Source organism: Oncorhynchus nerka, linkage group LG4 (assembly GCF_034236695.1).
Source record: "Oncorhynchus nerka isolate Pitt River linkage group LG4, Oner_Uvic_2.0, whole genome shotgun sequence".
In the NCBI taxonomy this organism is placed as follows: Eukaryota; Metazoa; Chordata; class Actinopteri; order Salmoniformes; family Salmonidae; genus Oncorhynchus; species Oncorhynchus nerka.
The window spans coordinates 3,485,666-3,510,073 of record NC_088399.1 but is presented as its reverse complement, the minus strand read 5'-3'; the positions used below and the strand labels follow the sequence as shown (position 1 = coordinate 3,510,073).

The 24,408-nt window shown below is 47.7% G+C and overlaps 1 protein-coding gene across 4 annotated transcripts in view; it reads right to left on the bottom strand.

Annotated features, from left to right (window-relative positions):
- Window positions 1-24,408, bottom strand: part of LOC115127173 (protein Hook homolog 3-like) — a 91,936-nt gene that overhangs the window by 6,756 nt on the left and 60,772 nt on the right. Inside the window, exons 16-20 of one of the 4 annotated variants that reach the window (XR_010463727.1) lie at window positions 23,637-23,671; window positions 23,375-23,457; window positions 18,292-18,497; window positions 17,510-17,581; window positions 2,498-2,715 (exon numbers count right to left, since the gene is read on the bottom strand). Coding sequence is in view for 2 of the 4 variants with exons in the window: in XM_065017150.1 (XP_064873222.1) it covers window positions 2,573-2,715; window positions 17,510-17,581; window positions 18,292-18,497; window positions 23,375-23,457; window positions 23,637-23,671 (539 nt within the window). In the remaining 2 variants the exon portion in view is untranslated. Of the gene's footprint in view, window positions 1-2,497; window positions 2,716-3,358; window positions 3,768-17,509; window positions 17,582-18,291; window positions 18,498-23,374; window positions 23,458-23,636; window positions 23,672-24,408 lie in introns of those variants that run through there. The other 3 variants (XR_010463728.1, XM_065017150.1, XM_065017151.1) reach the window with 3 other exon arrangements.

Here is a 24,408-nt window from a genome sequence, read left to right as displayed (position 1 = left end):
TATAAACCTCCTCCCTGTAAAGTTTATAAACCTCCTCCCTGTAAAGTTTATAATCCTCCTCCCTGTATAGTTTATATGACCTCCCTGTAAAGTTTATAATCCTCCTCCCTGTAAAGTTTATAATCCTCCTCCCTGTAAAGTTTATAATCCTCCTCCCTGTAAAGTTTATATGACCTCCCTGTAAAGTTTATATGACCTCCCTGTAAAGTTTATAATCCACCTCCCTGTAAAGTTTATAAACCTCCTCCCTGTATAGTTTATAAACCTCCTCCCTGTAAAGTTTATAATCCTCCTCCATGTATAGTTTATAAACCTCCTCCCTGTAAAGTTTATAATCCTCCTCCCTGTAAAGTTTATATGACCTCCCTGTAAAGTTTATAAACCTCCTCCCTGTAAAGTTTATAAACCTCCTCCCTGTATAGTTTATAAACCTCCTCCCTGTAAAGTTTATAATCCTCCTCCCTGTATAGTTTATAATCCTCCTCCCTGTAAAGTTTATAATCCTCCTCCCTGTAAAGTTTATATGACCTCCCTGTAAAGTTTATAAACCTCCTCCATGTATAGTTTATAATCCTCCTCCCTGTAAAGTTTATAATCCTCCTCCCTGTAAAGTTTATAAACCTCCTCCCTGTAAAGTTTATAATCCTCCTCCCTGTAAAGTTTATAATCCACCTCCCTGTAAAGTTTATAATCCTCCTCCCTGTAAAGTTTATAAACCTCCTCCCTGTAAAGTTTATAATCCTCCTCCCTGTAAAGTTTATAAACCTCCTCCCTGTAAAGTTTATAATCCTCCTCCCTGTAAAGTTTATAAACCTCCTCCCTGTAAAGTTTATAATCCTCCTCCCTGTATAGTTTATAAACCTCCTCCCTGTAAAGTTTATAATCCTCCTCCCTGTAAAGTTTATAAACCTCCTCCCTGTAAAGTTTATAATCCTCCCTGTAAAGTTTATAAACCTCCTCCCTGTAAAGTTTATAATCCTCCTCCCTGTAAAGTTTATAATCCTCCTCCCTGTATAGTTTATAAACCTCCTCCCTGTAAAGTTTATAAACCTCCTCCCTGTAAAGTTTATATGACCTCCTCCCTGTAAAGTTTATAAACCTCCTCCCTGTAAAGTTTAATATACCTCCTTGTGTGGCAGCAGTGGTTATTGTACGTTTGTATTGCAGACCACTTCAAATGGCTTTTTGCTATGCTATACAACATCATAGCCACTGTTTGACTAGGTCCAGTGCATAGATAGTGGTTATGGACTGTTAGCATGCAGACGGGCTCATATGGGACAGTTACAGCTGTGCATCCTGTTAGTTACTAGTGTGGATCTAGAGGACAGTTTGGTATTTCCTCATGCAACACAGGATAATAGGGAGAGACGCTCACTCGTTCACAATAATCAATCAATAAACTATTGATTCATAAATAATCGATAATGACTACTGGTTGATTTGAGAACAGGAGTCTACAGGGGAAGAGGTTTCCCTTCATTTCAGGAGAAACACTTGATCAATATGAATCTTTGTTCTGTTCTGTAAATATGCCGTATGTGTATAGTTACCTACTCTACTGCTAGGTCCCAGTTTAGTGGAGGCCAACTACAGACTACACCTAACACAAAGACTGTCTAAAACAGACTGCACGTAAAACAAAGACTGTCTAAAACAGACTGCACGTGAAACAAAGACTGTCTAAAACAGACTGCACGTGAAACAAAGACTGTCTAAAACAGACTGCACGTAAAACAAAAGACTGTCTAAAACAGACTGCACGTGAAACAAAGACTGTCTAAAACAGACTGCACGTGAAACAAAAGACTGTCTAAAACAGACTGCACGTGAAACAAAGACTGTCTAAAACAGACTGCACGTGAAACAAAGACTGTCTAAAACAGACTGCACGTGAAACAAAGACTGTCTAAAACAGACTGCACGTGAAACAAAGACTGTCTAAAACAGACTGCACGTAAGTAAAACAAAGACTGCCTAAGAGACTGAACACACTTAACACATACTATGTACTGTACTGGGTTTAAAGATATCGATTGGTCACTAGCCCTATACATAGTGGATACACCCTCTCCAAAACTAAAGCGCATTCAAGCAATAGATATGAAAATATTCTCTGTTTTTCTTTTCATAAGGGTTCAAATACAACAACAACATCGCATCTCTACTCTCGTGTTACATATAAACAACAGGTTATTAGATAGGAGGATTCCAGACAGAAGAAGATGAACAGAACAGGTAACATCGTTTTTACAGAAATGTGCATAATAATGATTGATAATAAATCCAGGTAGCCAGATTTAAAAGGGAGACTGAAGGACTGTGGAAGAGGACAGAAAACAAAGGAGCATCAGAGGATTTATCCTGAACCGGTCCAGTGAACACGGGATCACTTAGCTCAGCTGACACCCATACAACTGGACTGTGTGTCCTGATGGACACCTGCAGGGGGTCAGGGGGGAAAAGGTTCAGGTAGGGGTCAGGTTGCCATGTCTACCTGGCCGTGGTGGTACCTGGCCTGGAAGGGTCGGAGGTCAAAGGTCGGGTTGAAGAGTCACGGCGCCCTGTCTACCTGGCGGTGGCGGACTGGGGTCCCGGGTATCCGGGGTAGGAGCGGCGTGTGCTGGTAGCCTGTCTCTGGCGGGCCAGGAAGGACTGTCCGGAACCCGTACTGGCCAGACGGTCCTCTGCTGCCTTCTTCTGTAGAGCCATGCCCTGAGGGGAGGGGGGGGCAGACATGGTGGTTTCATTAAGACACATATTCATTAAAAGATGTTGGTTAAATCCCCTGTGTCTGCTATGTGACTTTTCTTCTCATTTTTGACTCAAAACACTGAAGCCAGCAACACTATACTTTGCTTTTTATATACATGGAGTTTTCATTTTAGTGGTTAGAGGGGGGAGGCAGGTATCCTAGTTGTTAGAGCGTTGGGCCAGTAACCGAAAGGTTGCTGGATCGAATCCCCGAGCTGACAAGGTAGAAATCTGTCGTTCTGCCCCTGAACAAGGCAGTTAACCCACTGTTCCTAGGCCATCATTGTAAATAAGTATTTGTTCTTAACTGACTTGCCTGTTAAAATAAAGGTAAAAAAATAAAATAATTAAAAGTGGCATAGGAAATCCTACAGCGCCCTCTAGTGTAACAACATATAATAATTTATTTTTATAACTAACCCAAGACAGACCGCAGCCTGTCGTTTCTAATGGGAGCAAAGTAATCGTAGTGGGCAGAACAAGGAGGAGGGCAGAGCCAAGCGAGATCCTATTGGCGCGTTCTAGAATATATTAGCATATTTCTGTTACGGAACACCTATTCTGTGAAGTGGGCGTGTGCAATAACTCAATTCGCCCTTGAACATCTTGTAAACAATTCAATTTATTGAAACTTTGGCAAAGGGTAAAGTCCACAAAACTTAGTCCACTCTGTTCATAACAGATTGAAGTTTTGGGAACAGAAAACTGTATTGAGATTAAATGTTTACATGAGAAAATTTGCAGAATGTCAGCGAAAATCCATCTAACTCAATCTTCTCTCATTTCCGGCCACTGGGCTTCCTCTCATCACCATATTTGGTAGTGAGTGGAAATGTCAAACGGATGCTTCACATAATTTATACATCTGGTGGAACATCTGGCTCTTTGTTCCATCTGTGGTAATACAGTCTGGGATAAATATGTACCATGTTGTAGCAGGCAGGATCTCTCGAAACGGATCACGGATGGCACTTCTCGGACGGGTACTCCGCTTGTACACATTTTGATGCAAGCTTCAGCGAAATGTATGGACAGAAATATGAGGCAATCACGTAAGAAATCAAATGTAAAATGTCTTGAAATCAACAGAGGCCATAATTTGAGCTGAAGCGAGAGAAAATACACAATACAGAATTAAATGTTGCCTATTTTCATCTCATATGTTGCCTGACTACAATATTTTATCTTGATACTTTAATAAATACATGTTTACCTGCCTACAATGCTGTAGTGTGTGTAGAGAGCAAGCTCATAGTAAGTCAATAGGGCTAACTGGCTAGCTGCTACTACTGTTAGCTAGCTACCTACTGTAGTGTGTGTAGAGTGCAAGCTCATAGTAAGTCAATAGGGCTAACTGGCTAGCTGCTACTACTGTTAGCTAGCTAGCTACCTACCTACTGTAGTGTGTGTAGAGTGCAAGCTCATAGTAAGTCAATAGGGCTAACTGGCTAGCTGCTACTACTGTTAGCTAGCTAGCTACCTACCTACTGTAGTGTGTGTAGAGTGCAAGCTCATAGTAAGTCAATAGGGCTAACTGGCTAGCTGCTACTACTGTTAGCTAGCTACCTACTGTAGTGTGTGTAGAGTGCAAGCTCATAGTAAGTCAATAGGGCTAACTGGCTAGCTGCTACTACTGTTAGCTAGCTAGCTAGCTACCTACTGTAGTGTGTGTAGAGAGCAAGCTCATAGTAAGTCAATAGGGCTAACTGGCTAGCTGCTACTACTGTTAGCTAGCTAGCTAGCTACCTACTGTAGTGTGTGTAGAGTGCAAGCTCATAGTAAGTCAATAGGGCTAACTGGCTAGCTGCTACTACTGTTAGCTAGCTACCTACTGTAGTGTGTGTAGAGTGCAAGCTCATAGTAAGTCAATAGGGCTAACTGGCTAGCTGCTACTACTGTTAGCTAGCTAGCTAGCTACCTACTGTAGTGTGTGTAGAGAGCAAGCTCATAGTAAGTCAATAGGGCTAACTGGCTAGCTGCTACTACTGTTAGCTAGCTAGCTAGCTACCTACTGTAGTGTGTGTAGAGTGCAAGCTCATAGTAAGTCAATAGGGCTAACTGGCTAGCTGCTACTACTGTTAGCTAGCTACCTACTGTAGTGTGTGTAGAGAGCAAGCTCATAGTAAGTCAATAGGGCTAACTGGCTAACTGCTACTACTGTTAGCTAGCTAGCTAGCTACCTACTGTAGTGTGTGTAGAGAGCAAGCTCATAGTAAGTCAATAGGGCTAACTGGCTAGCTGCTACTACTGTTAGCTAGCTACCTACTGTAGTGTGTGTAGAGTGCAAGCTCATAGTAAGTCAATAGGGCTAACTGGCTAGCTGCTACTACTGTTAGCTAGCTAGCTAGCTACCTACCTACTGTAGTGTGTGTAGAGTGCAAGCTCATAGTAAGTCAATAGGGCTAACTGGCTAGCTGCTACTACTGTTAGCTAGCTAGCTAGCTAGCTACCTACTGTAGTGTGTGTAGAGAGCAAGCTCATAGTAAGTCAATAGGGCTAACTGGCTAGCTGCTACTACTGTTAGCTAGCTAGCTAGCTACCTACTGTAGTGTGTGTAGAGAGCAAGCTCATAGTAAGTCAATAGGGCTAACTGGCTAGCTGCTACTACTGTTAGCTAGCTAGCTAGCTACCTACTGTAGTGTGTGTAGAGTGCAAGCTCATAGTAAGTCAATAGGGCTAACTGGCTAGCTGCTACTACTGTTAGCTAGCTAGCTACCTACCTACTGTAGTGTGTGTAGAGTGCAAGCTCATAGTAAGTCAATAGGGCTAACTGGCTAGCTGCTACTACTGTTAGCTAGCTAGCTAGCTACCTACTGTAGTGTGTGTAGAGAGCAAGCTCATAGTAAGTCAATAGGGCTAACTGGCTAGCTGCTACTACTGTTAGCTAGCTAGCTACCTACTGTAGTGTGTGTAGAGAGCAAGCTCATAGTAAGTCAATAGGGCTAACTGGCTAGCTGCTACTACTGTTAGCTAGCTACCTACCTACTGTAGTGTGTGTAGAGAGCAAGCTCATAGTAAGTCAATAGGGCTAACTGGCTAGCTGCTACTGCTACTACTGTTAGCTAGCTAGCTACCTACCTACTGTAGTGTGTGTAGAGAGCAAGCTCATAGTAAGTCAATAGGGCTAACTGGCTAGCTACTACTGTTAGCTAGCTAGCTACCTACCTACTGTCGTGTGTGTAGAGCGCAAGCTCATAGTAAGTCAATAGGGCTAACTGGCTAGCTGCTACTGTTAGCAAGCCAGATAACCACAAAGAATTGGAAGCTAGCTATCCACGAAGACTTGACATCTACCTTGCATTACATTCGTTTTAGGTCCTTTTTGGCTGTGTAACTAGCTGGTTAGCTAGATTATTACAAATCACATGTAGCTATAATTATGAAGTAAAACGTTTGATTTGTGTATATCTTGTTTGGTTTCTATTGTTGTCATTGTACTGGCTGGAAGAAGGTTCAGTGAATGGAGAGGTGCAGCGTGAGGTAATACAGTAGGGGGAGGAGCAGCGTGAGGTAATACAGTAGGGAGAGTGCTGCTCAGCGTGAGGTAATACAGTAGGGGAGGTGCAGCGTGAGGTAATACAGTAGGGGGAGGTGCAGCGTGAGGTAATACAGTAGGGGGAGTGCTGCTCAGCATGAGGTAATACAGTAGGGGGAGGAGCAGCGTGAGGTAATACAGTAGGGGAGGAGCAGCGTGAGGTAATACAGTAGGGGAGGACCCAGCGTGAGGTAATACAGTAGGGGAGTGCTGCTCAGCATGAGGTAATAAAGTAGGGGAGGAGCAGCGTGAGGTAATACAGTAGGGGAGGAGCAGCGTGAGGTAATACAGTAGGGGAGTGCTGTTCAGCATGAGGTAATACAGTAGGGGAGGAGCAGCGTGAGGTAATACAGTAGGGGAGTGCTGAGGTAATACAGTAGGGGAGTGCTGCTCAGCGTGAGGTAATACAGTAGGGGGAGTGCTGCTCAGCGTGAGGTAATACAGTAGGGGAGCGCTGCTCAGCGTGAGGTAATACAGTAGGGGAGTGCTGCTCAGCGTGAGTAATACAGTAGGGGGAGCGCTGCTCAGCGCGAGGTAATACAGTAGGGGGAGTGCTGCTCGGCGTGAGGTAATACAGTAGGGGGAGTGCTGCTCAGCGTGAGGTAATACAGTAGGGGGAGTGCTGCTCAGCGCGAGGTAATACAGTAGGGGAGTGCTGCTCGGCGTGAGGTAATACAGTAGGGGAGTGCTGCTCAGCGTGAGGTAATACAGTAGGGGGAGTGCTGCTCAGCATGAGGTAATACAGTAGGGGGAGTGCTGCTCAGCGTGAGGTAATACAGTAGGGGGAGTGCTGCTCAGCGTGAGGTAATAGAGTAGAGGGAGTGCTGAGGTAATACAGTAGGGGGAGTGCTGCTCAGCGTGAGGTAATACAGTAGGGGGAGTGCTGCTCAGCATGAGGTAATACAGTAGGGGGAGTGCTGCTCAGCGTGAGGTAATACAGTAGGGGAGGTGCAGCGTGAGGTAATACAGTAGGGGGAGGAGCAGCGTGAGGTAATACAGTAGGGGGAGGAGCAGCGTGAGGTAATACAGTAGAGGGAGTGCTGCTCAGCATGAGGTAATACAGTAGGGGGAGTGCTGCTCAGCGTGAGGTAATACAGTAGGGGGAGTGCTGCTCAGCGTGAGGTAATACAGTAGGGGGAGGAGCAGCGTGAGGTAATACAGTAGGGGGAGTGCTGAGGTAATACAGTAGGGGGAGTGCTGAGGTAATACAGTAGGGGGAGTGCTGCTCAGCGTGAGGTAATACAGTAGGGGGAGTGCTGCTCAGCGTGAGGTAATACAGTAGGGGGAGTGCTGCTCAGCGTGAGGTAATACAGTAGGGAGCGCTGCTCAGCGCGAGGTAATACAGTAGGGGAGTGCTGCTCGGCGTGAGGTAATACAGTAGGGGGAGTGCTGCTCAGCGTGAGGTAATACAGTAGGGGGAGTGGTGAGGTAATACAGTAGGGGAGGTGCAGCGTGAGGTAATACAGTAGGGGGAGGAGCAGCGTGAGGTAATACAGTAGGGGGAGGAGCAGCGTGAGGTAATACAGTAGAGGGAGTGCTGCTCAGCATGAGGTAATACAGTAGGGGAGTGCTGCTCAGCGTGAGGTAATACAGTAGGGGAGTGCTGCTCAGCGTGAGGTAATACAGTAGGGGAGGAGCAGCGTGAGGTAATACAGTAGGGGGAGTGCTGAGGTAATACAGTAGGGGAGTGCTGAGGTAATACAGTAGGGGAGTGCTGCTCAGCGTGAGGTAATACAGTAGGGGGAGTGCTGCTCAGCGTGAGGTAATACAGTAGGGGGAGTGCTGCTCAGCGTGAGGTAATACAGTAGGGGGAGCGCTGCTCAGCGCGAGGTAATACAGTAGGGGGAGTGCTGCTCGGCGTGAGGTAATACAGTAGGGGGAGTGCTGCTCAGCGTGAGGTAATACAGTAGGGGGAGTGGTGAGGTAATACAGTAGGGGGAGTGCTGCTCGGCGTGAGGTAATACAGTAGGGGGAGCGTTGCTCAGCGTGAGGTAATACAGTAGGGGGAGCGCTGCTCAGCGTGACGTAATACAGTAGGGGGAGTGCTGCTCAGTGTGAGGTAATACAGTAGGGGGAGGAGCAGCGTGAGGTAATACAGTAGGGGGAGTGCTGCTCAGCATGAGGTAATACAGTAGGGGGAGTGCTGCTCAGCATGAGGTAATACAGTAGGGGGAGTGCTGCTCAGCATGACGTAATACAGTAGGGGGAGTGCTGCTCAGTGTGAGGTAATACAGTAGGGGGAGGAGCAGCGTGAGGTAATACAGTAGGGGGAGGAGCAGCGTGAGGTAATACAGTAGGGGGAGTGCTGCTCAGTGTGAGGTAATACAGTAGGGGGAGTGCAGAGGTAATACAGTAGGGGGAGTGCTGCTCAGCATGAGGTAATACAGTAGGGGGAGTGCTGCTCAGCGTGAGGTAATACAGTAGGGGGAGTGCTCCTCAGCGTGAGGTAATACAGTAGAGGGAGTGCTGCTCAGCGTGAGGTAATACAGTAGGGGGAGGAGGTGCAGCCTGAGGTAATACAGTAGGGGGAGTGCTGCTCAGCGTGAGGTAATACAGTAGGGGAGTGCTGCTCAGTGTGAGGTAATACAGTAGGGGAGTGCTGCTCAGCGTGAGGTAATACAGTAGGGGGAGTGCTGCTCAACATGAGGTAATACAGTAGGGGGAGTGCTGCTCAGCGTGAGGTAATACAGTAGGGGAGTGCTGCTCAGCGTGAGGTAATACAGTAGGGGAGGAGCAGCGTGAGGTAATACAGTAGGGGAGATGCAGCATGAGGTAATACAGTAGGGGAGTGCTGCTCAGCATGAGGTAATACAGTAGGGGAGTGCTGAGGTAATACACTAGGGGAGGTGCAGCGTGAGGTAATACAGTAGGGGAGTGCTGCTCAGCATGAGGTAATACAGTAGGGGGAGTGCTGCTCAGCATGAGGTAATACAGTAGGGGAGTGCTGCTCAGCGTGAGGTAATACAGTAGGGGAGTGCTGAGGTAATACAGTAGGGGAGTGCTGCTCAGCATGAGGTAATACAGTAGGGGAGTGCTGCTCAGCGTGAGGTAATACAGTAGGGGAGTGCTGCTCAGCGTGAGGTAATACAGTAGGGGAGGAGCAGCGTGAGGTAATACAGTAGGGGGAGGAGCAGCGTGAGGTAATACAGTAGGGGAGGAGCAGCGTGAGGTAATACAGTAGGGGAGGAGCAGCGTGAGGTAATACAGTAGGGGAGTGCTGCTCAGCGTGAGGTAATACAGTAGGGGGAGTGCTGAGGTAATACACTAGGGGAGGTGCAGCGTGAGGTAATAGAGTACGGGGAGTGCTGCTCAGCGTGAGGTAATATAGTAGGGGAGTGCTGCTCAGCGTGAGGTAATACAGTAGAGGAGTGCTGCTCAGCGTGAGGTAATACAGTAGGGGGTGCTGCTCAGCGTGAGGTAATACAGTAGGGGAGTGCTGCTCAGCGTGAGGTAATACAGTAGGGGAGGAGCAGCGTGAGGTAATACAGTAGGGGAGGAGCAGCGTGAGGTAATACAGTAGGGGAGTGCTGCTCAGCGTGAGGTAATACAGTAGGGGAGTGCTGCTCAGCGTGAGGTAATACAGTAGGGGAGTGCTGCTCAGCGTGAGGTAATACAGTAGGGGAGTGCTGCTCAGCGTGAGGTAATACAGTAGGGGGAGTGCTGAGGTAATACAGTAGGGGGAGTGCTGCTCAGCATGAGGTAATACAGTAGGGGAGTGCAGCTCAGCATGAGGTAATACAGTAGGGGAGTGCTGAGGTAATACAGTAGGGGAGTGCTGCTCAGCGTGAGGTAATACAGTAGGGGAGTGCTGCTCAGCGTGAGGTAATACAGTAGGGGGAGTGCAGCTCAGCATGAGGTAATACAGTAGGGGGAGTGCTGCTCAGCGTGAGGTAATACAGTAGGGGGAGTGGGAGGTAATACAGTAGGGGAGTGCTGCTCAGCGTGAGGTAATACAGTAGGGGGAGTGCTGCTCAGCATGAGGTAATACAGTAGGGGGAGTGCAGCTCAGCATGACGTAATACAGTAGGGGGAGTGCAGCTCAGCATGACGTAATACAGTAGGGGGAGTGCTGCTCAGCGTGAGGTAATACAGTAGGGGGAGTGCAGCTCAGCATGAGGTAATACAGTAGGGGGAGTGCTGCTCAGCATGAGGTAATACAGTAGTGGGAGTGCAGCTCAGCATGAGGTAATACAGTAGGGGAGTGCTGCTCAGTGTGAGGTAATACAGTAGGGGAGTGCTGCTCAGTGTGAGGTAATACAGTAGAGGGAGTGCTGCTCAGCATGAGGTAATACAGTAGGGGAGTGCTGCTCAGCATGAGGTAATACAGTAGGGGAGTGCTGCTCAGCGTGAGGTAATACAGTAGGGGGAGTGCTGCTCAGCGTGAGGTAATACAGTAGGGGAGGAGCAGCGTGAGGTAATACAGTAGGGGAGGAGCAGCGTGAGGTAATACAGTAGGGGAGGAGCAGCGTGAGGTAATACAGTAGGGGGAGGAGCAGCGTGAGGTAATACAGTAGGGGAGTGCTGCTCAGCGTGAGGTAATACAGTAGGGGAGTGCTGAGGTAATACACTAGGGGAGGTGCAGCGTGAGGTAATACAGTACGGGAGTGCTGCTCAGCGTGAGGTAATACAGTAGGGGAGTGCTGCTCAGCGTGAGGTAATACAGTAGAGGAGTGCTGCTCAGCGTGAGGTAATACAGTAGGGGAGTGCTGCTCAGCGTGAGGTAATACAGTAGGGGAGTGCTGCTCAGCGTGAGGTAATACAGTAGGGGAGGAGCAGCGTGAGGTAATACAGTAGGGGAGGAGCAGCATGAGGTAATACAGTAGGGGAGTGCTGCTCAGCATGAGGTAATACAGTAGGGGAGTGCTGCTCAGCATGACGTAATACAGTAGGGGAGTGCTGCTCAGTGTGAGGTAATACAGTAGGGGAGGAGCAGCGTGAGGTAATACAGTAGGGGAGGAGCAGCATGAGGTAATACAGTAGGGGAGTGCTGCTCAGCATGAGGTAATACAGTAGGGGAGTGCTGCTCAGCATGACGTAATACAGTAGGGGGAGTGCTGCTCAGCGTGAGGTAATACAGTAGGGGAGTGCTGCTCAGCGTGAGGTAATACAGTAGGGGAGTGCTGAGGTAATACAGTAGGGGGAGTGCTGCTCAGCATGAGGTAATACAGTAGGGGAGTGCAGCTCAGCATGAGGTAATACAGTAGGGGAGTGCTGAGGTAATACAGTAGGGGAGTGCTGCTCAGCGTGAGGTAATACAGTAGGGGGAGTGCTGCTCAGCGTGAGGTAATACAGTAGGGAGTGCTGCTCAGCGTGAGGTAATACAGTAGAGGAGTGCTGCTCAGCGTGAGGTAATACAGTAGGGGAGTGCTGCTCAGCGTGAGGTAATACAGTAGGGGAGTGCTGCTCAGCGTGAGGTAATACAGTAGGGGAGGAGCAGCGTGAGGTAATACAGTAGGGGGAGGAGCAGCATGAGGTAATACAGTAGGGGAGTGCTGCTCAGCATGAGGTAATACAGTAGGGGAGTGCTGCTCAGCATGACGTAATACAGTAGGGGAGTGCTGCTCAGCGTGAGGTAATACAGTAGGGGAGTGCTGCTCAGCGTGAGGTAATACAGTAGGGGAGTGCTGAGGTAATACAGTAGGGGGAGTGCTGCTCAGCATGAGGTAATACAGTAGGGGAGTGCAGCTCAGCATGAGGTAATACAGTAGGGGAGTGCTGAGGTAATACAGTAGGGGAGTGCTGCTCAGCGTGAGGTAATACAGTAGGGGAGTGCTGCTCAGCGTGAGGTAATACAGTAGGGAGTGCAGCTCAGCATGAGGTAATACAGTAGGGGGAGTGCTGCTCAGCGTGAGGTAATACAGTAGGGGGAGTGGGAGGTAATACAGTAGGGGAGTGCTGCTCAGCGTGAGGTAATACAGTAGGGGGAGTGCTGCTCAGCATGAGGTAATACAGTAGGGGGAGTGCAGCTCAGCATGACGTAATACAGTAGGGGGAGTGCAGCTCAGCATGACGTAATACAGTAGGGGGAGTGCTGCTCAGCGTGAGGTAATACAGTAGGGGGAGTGCAGCTCAGCATGAGGTAATACAGTAGGGGGAGTGCTGCTCAGCATGAGGTAATACAGTAGTGGGAGTGCAGCTCAGCATGAGGTAATATAGTAGGGGGAGTGCTGCTCAGTGTGAGGTAATACAGTAGGGGGAGTGCTGCTCAGTGTGAGGTAATACAGTAGAGGGAGTGCTGCTCAGCATGAGGTAATACAGTAGGGGGAGTGCTGCTCAGCATGAGGTAATACAGTAGGGGGAGTGCTGCTCAGCGTGAGGTAATACAGTAGGGGAGTGCTGCTCAGCGTGAGGTAATACAGTAGGGGGAGGAGCAGCGTGAGGTAATACAGTAGGGGAGGAGCAGCGTGAGGTAATACAGTAGGGGAGGAGCAGCGTGAGGTAATACAGTAGGGGAGGAGCAGCGTGAGGTAATACAGTAGGGGAGTGCTGCTCAGCGTGAGGTAATACAGTAGGGGGAGTGCTGAGGTAATACACTAGGGGGAGGTGCAGCGTGAGGTAATACAGTACGGGGAGTGCTGCTCAGCGTGAGGTAATACAGTAGGGGGAGTGCTGCTCAGCGTGAGGTAATACAGTAGAGGGAGTGCTGCTCAGCGTGAGGTAATACAGTAGGGGGAGTGCTGCTCAGCGTGAGGTAATACAGTAGGGGGAGTGCTGCTCAGCGTGAGGTAATACAGTAGGGGGAGGAGCAGCGTGAGGTAATACAGTAGGGGGAGGAGCAGCATGAGGTAATACAGTAGGGGGAGTGCTGCTCAGCATGAGGTAATACAGTAGGGGGAGTGCTGCTCAGCATGACGTAATACAGTAGGGGGAGTGCTGCTCAGTGTGAGGTAATACAGTAGGGGGAGGAGCAGCGTGAGGTAATACAGTAGAGGGAGTGCTGCTCAGCATGAGGTAATACAGTAGGGGGAGTGCTGCTCAGCGTGAGGTAATACAGTAGGGGGAGTGCTGCTCAGCGTGAGGTAATACAGTAGGGGAGTGCTGCTCAGCGTGAGGTAATACAGTAGGGGAGTGCTGAGGTAATACAGTAGGGGGAGTGCTGCTCAGCATGAGGTAATACAGTAGGGGAGTGCTGCTCAGCATGAGGTAATACAGTAGGGGAGTGCTGAGGTAATACAGTAGGGGAGTGCTGCTCAGCATGAGGTAATACAGTAGGGGGAGTGCTGCTCAGTGTGAGGTAATACAGTAGGGGGTGCTGTGCAGAGGTAATACAGTAGGGGGAGTGCTGCTCAGCATGAGGTAATACAGTAGGGGAGTGCTGCTCAGCGTGAGGTAATACAGTAGGGGAGTGCTCCTCAGCGTGAGGTAATACAGTAGAGGGGAGTGCTGCTCAGCGTGAAGTAATACAGTAGGGGAGGAGGTGCAGCCTGAGGTAATACAGTAGGGGAGTGCTGCTCAGCGTGAGGTAATACAGTAGGGGAGTGCTGCTCAGTGTGAGGTAATACAGTAGGGGAGTGCTGCTCAGCGTGAGGTAATACAGTAGGGGTGCTGCTCAACATGAGGTAATACAGTAGGGGGAGTGCTGCTCAGCGTGAGGTAATACAGTAGGGGAGTGCTGCTCAGCGTGAGGTAATACAGTAGGGGGAGGAGCAGCGTGAGGTAATACAGTAGGGGGAGATGCAGCATGAGGTAATACAGTAGGGGGAGTGCTGCTCAGCATGAGGTAATACAGTAGGGGGAGTGCTGAGGTAATACACTAGGGGAGGTGCAGCGTGAGGTAATACAGTAGGGGAGTGCTGCTCAGCATGAGGTAATACAGTAGGGGAGTGCTGCTCAGCATGAGGTAATACAGTAGGGGAGTGCTGCTCAGCGTGAGGTAATACAGTAGGGGGAGTGCTGAGGTAATACAGTAGGGAGTGCTGCTCAGCATGAGGTAATACAGTAGGGGAGTGCTGCTCAGCGTGAGGTAATACAGTAGGGGAGTGCTGCTCAGCGTGAGGTAATACAGTAGGGGAGGAGCAGCGTGAGGTAATACAGTAGGGGGAGGAGCAGCGTGAGGTAATACAGTAGGGGAGGCTCAGCGTGAGGTAATACAGTAGGGGAGTGCTGCTCAGCGTGAGGTAATACAGTAGGGGGAGTGCTGAGGTAATACACTAGGGGGAGGTGCAGCGTGAGGTAATACAGTACGGGGAGTGCTGCTCAGCGTGAGGTAATACAGTAGGGGGAGTGCTGCTCAGCGTGAGGTAATACAGTAGAGGGAGTGCTGCTCAGCGTGAGGTAATACAGTAGGGGGAGTGCTGCTCAGCGTGAGGTAATACAGTAGGGGAGTGCTGCTCAGCGTGAGGTAATACAGTAGGGGAGGAGCAGCGTGAGGTAATACAGTAGGGGAGTGCTGCTCAGCGTGAGGTAATACAGTAGGGGAGTGCTGCTCAGCGTGAGGTAATACAGTAGGGGAGTGCTGCTCAGCGTGAGGTAATACAGTAGGGGAGTGCTGCTCAGCGTGAGGTAATACAGTAGGGGAGTGCTGCTCAGCGTGAGGTAATACAGTAGGGGGAGTGCTGCTCAGCGTGAGGTAATACAGTAGGGGGAGTGCTGCTCAGCGTGAGGTAATACAGTAGGGGGAGTGCTGAGGTAATACAGTAGGGGGAGTGCTGCTCAGCATGAGGTAATACAGTAGGGGGAGTGCAGCTCAGCATGAGGTAATACAGTAGGGGGAGTGCTGAGGTAATACAGTAGGGGGAGTGCTGCTCAGCGTGAGGTAATACAGTAGGGGGAGTGCTGCTCAGCGTGAGGTAATACAGTAGGGGGAGTGCAGCTCAGCATGAGGTAATACAGTAGGGGGAGTGCTGCTCAGCGTGAGGTAATACAGTAGGGGGAGTGGGAGGTAATACAGTAGGGGAGTGCTGCTCAGCGTGAGGTAATACAGTAGGGGGAGTGCTGCTCAGCATGAGGTAATACAGTAGGGGGAGTGCAGCTCAGCATGACGTAATACAGTAGGGGGAGTGCAGCTCAGCATGACGTAATACAGTAGGGGGAGTGCTGCTCAGCGTGAGGTAATACAGTAGGGGGAGTGCAGCTCAGCATGAGGTAATACAGTAGGGGGAGTGCTGCTCAGCATGAGGTAATACAGTAGTGGGAGTGCAGCTCAGCATGAGGTAATACAGTAGGGGGAGTGCTGCTCAGTGTGAGGTAATACAGTAGGGGGAGTGCTGCTCAGTGTGAGGTAATACAGTAGAGGGAGTGCTGCTCAGCATGAGGTAATACAGTAGGGGGAGTGCTGCTCAGCATGAGGTAATACAGTAGGGGGAGTGCTGAGGTAATACAGTAGGGGAGGTGCAGCGTGAGGTAATACAGTAGGGGGAGCAGCGTGAGGTAATACAGTAGGGGAGGTGCAGCGTGAGGTAATACAGTAGGGGGAGCAGCGTGAGGTAATACAGTAGAGGGAGTGCTGCTCAGCATGAGGTAATACAGTAGGGGGAGTGCTGCTCAGCGTGAGGTAATACAGTAGGGGGAGTGCTGCTCAGCGTGAGGTAATACAGTAGGGGGAGTGCTGCTCAGCGTGATGTAATATAGTAGGGGGAGTGCTGCTCAGCGTGAGGTAATACAGTAGGGGGAGTGCTGAGGTAATACAGTAGGGGAGTGCTGCTCAGCGTGAGGTAATACAGAAGGGGAGTGCTGAGGTAATACAGTAGGGGAGTGCTGCTCAGCATGAGGTAATACAGTAGGGGAGTGCTGCTCAGCGTGAGGTAATACAGTAGGGGAGTGCTGCTCAGCGTGAGGTAATACAGTAGGGGAGTGCTGCTCAGCGTGAGGTAATACAGTAGGGGGAGTGCTGCTCAGCATGAGGTAATACAGTAGGGGAGTGCTGAGGTAATACACTAGGGGAGTGCTGCTCAGCATGAGGTAATACAGTAGGGGGAGTGCTGCTCAGCATGAGGCAATACAGTAGGGGGAGTGCTGAGGTAATACAGTAGGGGGAGTGCTGCTCAGCATGAGGTAATACAGTAGGGGGAGTGCTGCTCAGCGTGAGGTAATACAGTAGGGGGAGTGCTGCTCAGCGTGAGGTAATACAGTAGGGGGAGTGCTGCTCAGCGTGAGGTAATACAGTAGGGGGAGTGCTGCTCAGCGTGAGGTAATACAGTAGGGGGAGATGCAGCATGAGGTAATACAGTAGGGGGAGTGCTGCTCAGCGTGAGGTAATACAGTAGGGGGAGTGCTGCTCAGCATGAGGTAATACAGTAGGGGGAGTGCTGCTCAGCATGAGGTAATACAGTAGGGGAGTGCTGCTCAGCGTGAGGTAATACAGTAGGGGAGTGCTGCTCAGCGTGAGGTAATACAGTAGGGGTGCTGCTCAGCATGAGGTAATACAGTAGGGGGAGTGCTGAGGTAATACAGTAGGGGGAGTGCTGCTCAGTGTGAGGTAATACAGTAGGAGGAGTGCTGCTCAGCATGAGGTAATACAGTAGGGGGAGTGCTGCTCAGCATGAGGTCATACAGTAGGGGGAGTGCTGCTCAGCATGAGGTAATACAGTAGGGGGAGTGCTGAGGTAATACAGTAGGGGGAGTGCTGCTCAGCGTGAGGTAATACAGTAGGGGGAGTGCTGCTCAGTGTGAGGTAATACAGTAGGGGGAGTGCTGCTCAGCGTGAGGTAATACAGTAGGGGGAGTGCTGCTCGGCGTGAGGTAATACAGTAGGGGGAGTGCTGCTCAGCGGGAGGTAATACAGTAGGGGGAGTGCTGCTCAGTGTGAGGTAATACAGTAGGGGGAGTGCTGCTCAGCATGACGTAATACAGTAGGGGGAGTGCTGCTCAGTGTGAGGTAATACAGTAGGGGGAGTGCTGCTCAGCGTGAGGTAATACAGTAGGGGGAGTGCTGCTCAGTGTGAGGTAATACAGTAGGGGGAGGTGCAGCGTGAGGTAATACAGTAGGGGGAGTGCTGCTCAGCGTGAGGTAATACAGTAGGGGGAGTGCTGCTCAGCGTGAGGTAATACAGTAGGCGGAGTGCTGCTCAGCGTGAGGTAATACAGTAGGGGGAGTGCTTCTCTAATGTAATGTTTAATGCGTTCTCCAGACTCTCGTAATCAAGAGAATGTCCTGGGACAATGCACTCGTAGCACGAGAGTGTGGAGAACGGTAGTATGTATATTGAGGAAACAGCAACCCGATGAGTTAGAGTACGATGACTAACATGTAATACAGTGCTGGTACAATATAACACTGACCATGTTGTACCAGGCAGACACTATGAGTTTCTCCTCCTGGTCTCTCTGAGCCTTGGTCTTGTCGTAGTCTTTCTGTAGCGGGAGATCAACAGAGGAACAGTTGGTTAGTAAACTACTCCCCAACCCCTCCTCCATCCCCAACCCTAACCCCACCTCCATCCCCAACCCTAACCCCTCCTCCTCCATCCCCTCCCCAACCCTAACCCCTCCTCCATCCCATCCCCAACCCCAACCTCCTCCTCCATCCCCAAACCTAACCCTTCCTCCTCCATCCTAACCCCTCCTCCATCCACTCCCCAACCCCTCCTCCTCCATCCACTCCCCTCCCCAACCATAACCCCTCCTCCATCCCATCCCCAACCCTAACCCCTCCTCCATCCCAACCCCACCCCTCCTCCATCCCTTCCCCAAGCCTAACCCCTCCTCCATCCCCAAACCTAACACTTCCTCCTCCATCCTAACCCCTCCTCCATCCACTCCCCAACCCCTCCTCCTCCATCCCCAAACCTAACCCTTCCTCCTCCATCCTAACCCCTCCTCCATCCACTCCCCAACCCCTCCTCCTCCATCCCCAACCCCTCCTCCATCCCCAACCCTAACCACTCCTCCATCCCATCCCCCCCAACCCCCTCCTCCATCTCCTCCCCAAACCTAACCCCTCCTCCATCCCCAACCCTAACCCCTCCTCCATCCCCACCCTAACCCTAACCCCCTCCTCCATCCCCAAACCTAACCCTTCCTCCTACATCCTAACCCTTAAACCATAACCCAGCCCCTGGTACCTCCAGAGAGTGCAGCATCCTTTCCCTCTCCTGCAGCTGGTTCTTCAGGGTCTGGACCTCTGGTGCCGAGCCCTGGTTCTGCTTAGGGTCCAGGGTCCGGATAACACTCTTCGCCTTCTCCAGGTACTTCTTATATCTGTCCTCCATTTGCTTCATGTCTTCATCCTTCTTCTTTAACGCCTCTTCCAGTTCCTCTACTTTCTGGGCTGGAAAGAGAGAGAAAACAACACACCAAAGAGTTACACACAGTTCATAGAAATGAAAGGAAAGGAGTTGAGAACGTACAGCTAAGTAAACTTGGGATAAAAGCATCTGCGAAAATCCACATTTTTATATATTTGTTCTCACCCACAATCATACATTAGACCTTGTCATCACAGGCGAGCTTGTCATCTCTGACCTCACTGAAACCTGATGTTACACCGGGTCCACCTGCTACTGAAACCTGATGTTACACCGGGTCCACCTGCTACTGAAACCTGATGTTACACCGGGTCCACCTGCTACTGAAACCTGATGTTACACCAGGTCCACCTGCTACTGAAACCTGATGTTACACCGGGTCCACCTACTACTGAAACCTAGCAATCCACAGGGTCCACCTGCTACTGAAACCTGATGTTACACCGGGTCCACCTGCTACTGAAACCTGATGTTACACCGGGTCCACCTGCTACTGAAACCTGATGTTACACCGGGTCCACCTACTACTGAAAACTAGCAATCCACAGGGTCCACCTGCTACTGAAACCTGATGTTACACCAGGTCCACCTACTACTGAAACCTAACAATCCATAGGGTCCACCTGCTACTGAAACCTAATCATCCACAGGGTCCACCTGCTACTGAAACCTAATCATCCACAGGGTCCACCTACTACTGAAACCTGATGTTACACCAGGTCCACCTGCTACTGAAACCTAACAATCCACAGGGTCCACCTGCTACTGAAACCTAATCATCCACAGGGTCCACCTACTACTGAAACCTGATGTTACACCAGGTCCACCTGCTACTGAAACCTGATGTTACACCGGGTCCACCTGCGACTGAAACCTAACAATCCACAAGATCCACCTGCTACTGAAACCTAATCATCCACAGGGTCCACCTGCTACTGAAACCTAATCATCCACAGGGTCCACCTGCTACTGAAACCTAATCATCCACAGGGTCCACCTGCTACTGAAACCTAATCATCCACAGGGTCCACCTGCTACTGAAACCTAACAATCCACAAGATCCACCTACGACTGAAACCTGATGTTACACCGGGTCCACCTACTACTGAAACCTGATGTTACACCGGGTCCACCTACTACTGAAACCTGATGTTACACCGGGTCCACCTGCTACTGAAACCTAATAGACAACCACCGACGAAACCCATGCGACCTCTTTTCCACCATTACATACCTACTCAAACCGGCTGAGTCACCCATCAATGCTGCTACGACAGAGGACTGTGGAAGATTCTCCACATACGTGGAATCGTCACGTTCCCCCTTGGTCTCCTAATCATTTAACACAGCATCCATTTCCACTGCTACGCTGACGACAAACAGATCTACATAAAAACCACCCTGCACTTCCTCTCGTCCATTAACACCCTCACCAGCTGTCTGGATGACATCAAGGTCTGGATGTCAAACAATCTCCAGCAACTCAACAACAGCTTGTGCAGAACAGCGCTGCCAGGGTCCTCACAGGAACCCGGAGGTCTAACCACATCACGCCCCTTCGAGCCTATCTCCACTGGCTACCCACCATATTCAGAATCAACTTCCTGTTAGTCTTCAAAACTCTCAATGCCTCTGGTCCCCAATACCTCAGTGAACTCCTCAGGCCGAAACAGTCTTCACTGTCACTCTGGTCAAATAATCAAAGACTGTTTGGGACTCTAAAGACATGCTTAAAAACAATGGGTCCTGGAATGAACTCAATGCCTTTAAGTCAGAGCTCAATAATCACTTCTTAAAAGTGTATTTCACTTAATATGATCTATGATGTGGTGTATGTTGGTATATGTTGCTATAGTTTAGAGTTCTATTGGTCTTCTACTAGAGTTCTATTGGTCTTCTACTAGAGTTCTATTGGTCTTCTACTAGAGTTCTATTGGTCTTCTACTAGAGTTCTATTGGTCTTCTACTAGAGTTAAGAGTTCTATTGGTCTTCTACTAGAGTTTAGAGTTCTATTGGTCTACTAGAGTTTAGAGTTCTATTGGTCTTCTACTGGAGTTCTATTGGTCTTCTACTAGAGTTCTATTGGCCTTCTACTATAGTTTAGAGTTCTATTGGTCTTCTACTAGAGTTTAGAGTTCTATTGGTCTTCTACTGGAGTTATATTGGTCTTCTACTAGAGTTCTATTGGCCTTCTACTAGAGTTCTATTGGCCTTCTACTAGAGTTCTATTGGCCTTCTACTAGAGTTCTATTGGCCTTCTACTAGAGTTCTATTGGCCTTCTACTAGAGTTCTATTGGCCTTCTACTAGAGTTTAGAGTTCTATTGGTCTTCTACTAGAGTTCTATTGGTCTTCTACTAGAGTTCTATTGGTCTTCTACTAGAGTTCTATTGGTCTTCTACTAGAGTTCTATTGGTCTTCTACTAGAGTTTAGAGTTCTATTGGTCTTCTACTACAGTTCTATTGTTCTTCTACTGCCGCGTTCTATTGTTCTTCTACTGCCGCGTTCTATTGTTCTTCTACTGCCGCGTTCTATTGTTCTTCTACTGCCGCGTTCTATTGTTCTTCTACTGCCGCGTTCTAATGGTCTTCTACTACCACGTTCTAATGGTCTTCTACTAGAGTTCTATTGGTCTTCTGTTAGAGAGTTCTATTGGTCTTCTGCTAGAGTTCTATTGGTCTTCTACTAGAGTTCTATTGGTCTTCTACTAGAGTTCTATTGGTCTTCTACTAGAGTTCTATTGGTCTTCTACTAGAGTGCTATTGGTCTTCTACTAGAGTGCTATTGGTCTTCTACTAGAGTTCTATTGGTCTTCTACTAGAGTTCTATTGGTCTTCTACTAGAGTTCTATTGGTCTTCTACTAGAGAGTTCTATTGATCTTCTACTAGAGAGTTCTATTGGTCTTCTACTAGAGTTTAGAGTTCTATTGGTCTTCTACTAGAGTTCTATTGGTCTTCTACTAGAGTGCTATTGGTCTTCTACTAGAGTGCTATTGGTCTTCTACTAGAGTTCTATTGGTCTTCTACTAGAGTTCTATTGGTCTTCTACTAGAGTTCTATTGGTCTTCTACTGCCGCATTCTAATGGTCTTCTACTACCGCGTTCAATTGGTCTTCTACTAGAGTTCTATTGGTCTTCTACTAGAGAGTTCTATTGGTCTTCTACTAGAGTTCTATTGCTCTTAAACTAGAGTTCTATTGCGCTTAAACTAGAGTTCTATTGGTCTTCTACTAGAGAATTCTATTGGTCTTCTACTAGAGAGTTCTATTGGTCTTCTACTAGAGTTTTATTGGTCTTCTACTAGAGTTTTATTGGTCTTCTACTAGAGAGTTTTATTGGTCTTCTACTAGAGAGTTTTATTGGTCTTCTACTAGAGAGTTCTATTGGTCTTCTACTAGAGAGTTCTATTGGTCTTCTACTAGAGAGTTCTATTGGTCTTCTACTAGAGTTTAGAGTTCTATTGGTCTTCTACTAGAGTTCTATTGGTCTTCTACTACAGTTTAGAGTTCTATATGTCTTCTACTAGAGTTCTATTGGTCTTCTACTATAGTTCTATTGGTCTTCCACTACAGTTTAGAGTTCTATTGGTCTTCTACTAGAGTTCTATTGGTCTTCTACTGCCGCGTTCTAATGGTCTTCTACTACAGCGTTCAATTGGTCTTCTACTAGAGTTCTATTGGTCTTCCACTACATTTACATTACATTTAAGTCATTTAGCAGACGCTCTTATCCAGAGCGACTTACAAATTGGTGCATTCACCTTATGACATCCAGTGGAACAGTAGTGCATCTAAATCTTTTAAGGGGGGGTGAGAGGGATTACTTTATCCTATCCTAGGTAACTAGAGTTCTATTGGTCTTCTACTACAGAGTTCTATTGGTCTTCTACTACAGAGTTCTATTGGTCTTCTACTGCCGCGTTCTAATGGTCTTCTACTAGAGCGTTCAATTGGTCTTCTACTAGAGAGTTCTATTGGTCTTCTACTACAGTTTAGAGTTCTATTGGTTTTCTACTAGAGAGTTATATTGGTCTTAAACTAGAGTTCTATTGGTCTTCTACTAGAGAGTTCGATTGGTCTTAAACTAGAGAGTTCTATTGGTCTTAAACTAGAGAGTTCTATTGGTCTTAAACTAGAGTTCTATTGGTTTTCTACTAGAGAGTTCTATTGGTCTTAAACTAGAGTTATATTGGTCTTCTACTAGAGAGTTCTATTGGTCTTAAACTAGAGTTATATTGGTCTTCTACTAGAGAGTTCTATTGGTCTTCTACTAGAGAGTTCTATTGGTCTTCTACTGCCGCGTTCTAATGGTCTTCTACTAGAGCGTTCAATTGGTCTTCTACTAGAGAGTTCTATTGGTCTTCAACTACAGTTCAGAGTTCTATTGGTTTTCTACTAGAGAGTTATATTGGTCTTAAACTAGAGTTCTATTGGTCTTCTACTAGAGAGTTATATTGGTCTTCTACTAGAGAGTTCTATTGGTCTTCTACTAGAGAGTTCTATTGGTCTTCTACTAGAGAGTTATATTGGTCTTCTACTAGAGAGTTCTATTGGTCTTCTACTAGAGAGTTCTATTGGTCTTCTACTAGAGAGTTCTATTGGTCTTCTACTAGAGAGTTCTATTGGTCTTCTACTAGAGTTCTATTGGTCTTCTACTAGAGTTCTATTGGTCTTAAACTAGAGTTCTATTGGTCTTAAACTAGAGTTCTATTGGTCTTAAACTAGAGTTCTATTGGTCTTAAACTAGAGTTCTATTGGTCTTAAACTAGAGTTCTATTGGTCTTAAACTAGAGTTCTATTGGTCTTAAACTAGAGTTCTATTGGTCTTCTACTATCGTTTATTATTATTATATATGTTAAATGAACAAGTTCAATGAGAAGTAATAAATGAATAACTTACAACTAGAGGTGTACTTGGGCTCCAAGTCATCGATGTGCGCACACTTCTTCTGCAGTTCACTGTTCACTTCCCGTAATTTCTCCCTTTTAGAGACCACAACAACATCAGCAACAGACAGTCAGGAAACGCCACAATCAGCCAGGATGTCACAAACAAGCATTATCTTCAATCGATCTGACCAAACTTTCAAACGTCCAATCTTAATTTAACAAAAAAATAATAATAATAATAACATTTCACAATAGATAAAAACGCTACTTACATGTGAGCATCATTTTTCTTCTTCAGAATGATTGACTTTAAAAAAAAAAACAATTAAAAAAAAACAATGTTGGTTGTAGTAATTTGTAGGGCATTGTAAAGCAGTAATGATATCATGTAGGCCTATGGGTTGGTGAATGTTCCCCTTTTCTGATTCACAACGAGATAAACACATTGACATAAATTACATCTCATCACATTGGATGGCTTGGAATTACGTTGCGACATTTTTGATGTTATCATATTGATTTCCAGGTTTAGATTTACCGTGAAGACAATGAAAGAGTCCTGGATAATATATATATATTATAATGTATTTTCCTTACATTTCTAAAAAATAAAAAAAAAGCCCATGAATGTACAGATGAAGCAGTTAACTCATGTGGTATGACATGAGTGTAGCTCGGAAACAAAGCTTCTATAGAGACTAGAGGCACACTGATTTACATCCTGACCACCAGAAGGGACTGTAGATTGCAAAGGCACTTCTTAAAAAGGGCCGTTATCTACTTCCCCAGAGTCCGATGAACTCCTGGATAACATTCATGTCTCTGCGTGCAGTTTGAAGGAAGTTGCTGACTAGCACTAGAGCAATCGCTTACTAGCATTAGCACAATGACTGGAAGTCTATGGGTATCTGCTAGCATGATAGTAGATACCTATAAACCTCCAGTCATTGCGCTAACGCTAGTTAGCGTTGGCTCACAAAACTACCTCTAACTTCCTTCTTGCTGGACACCGAGACATAAAACGGTACCCACGAGTCCATCAGG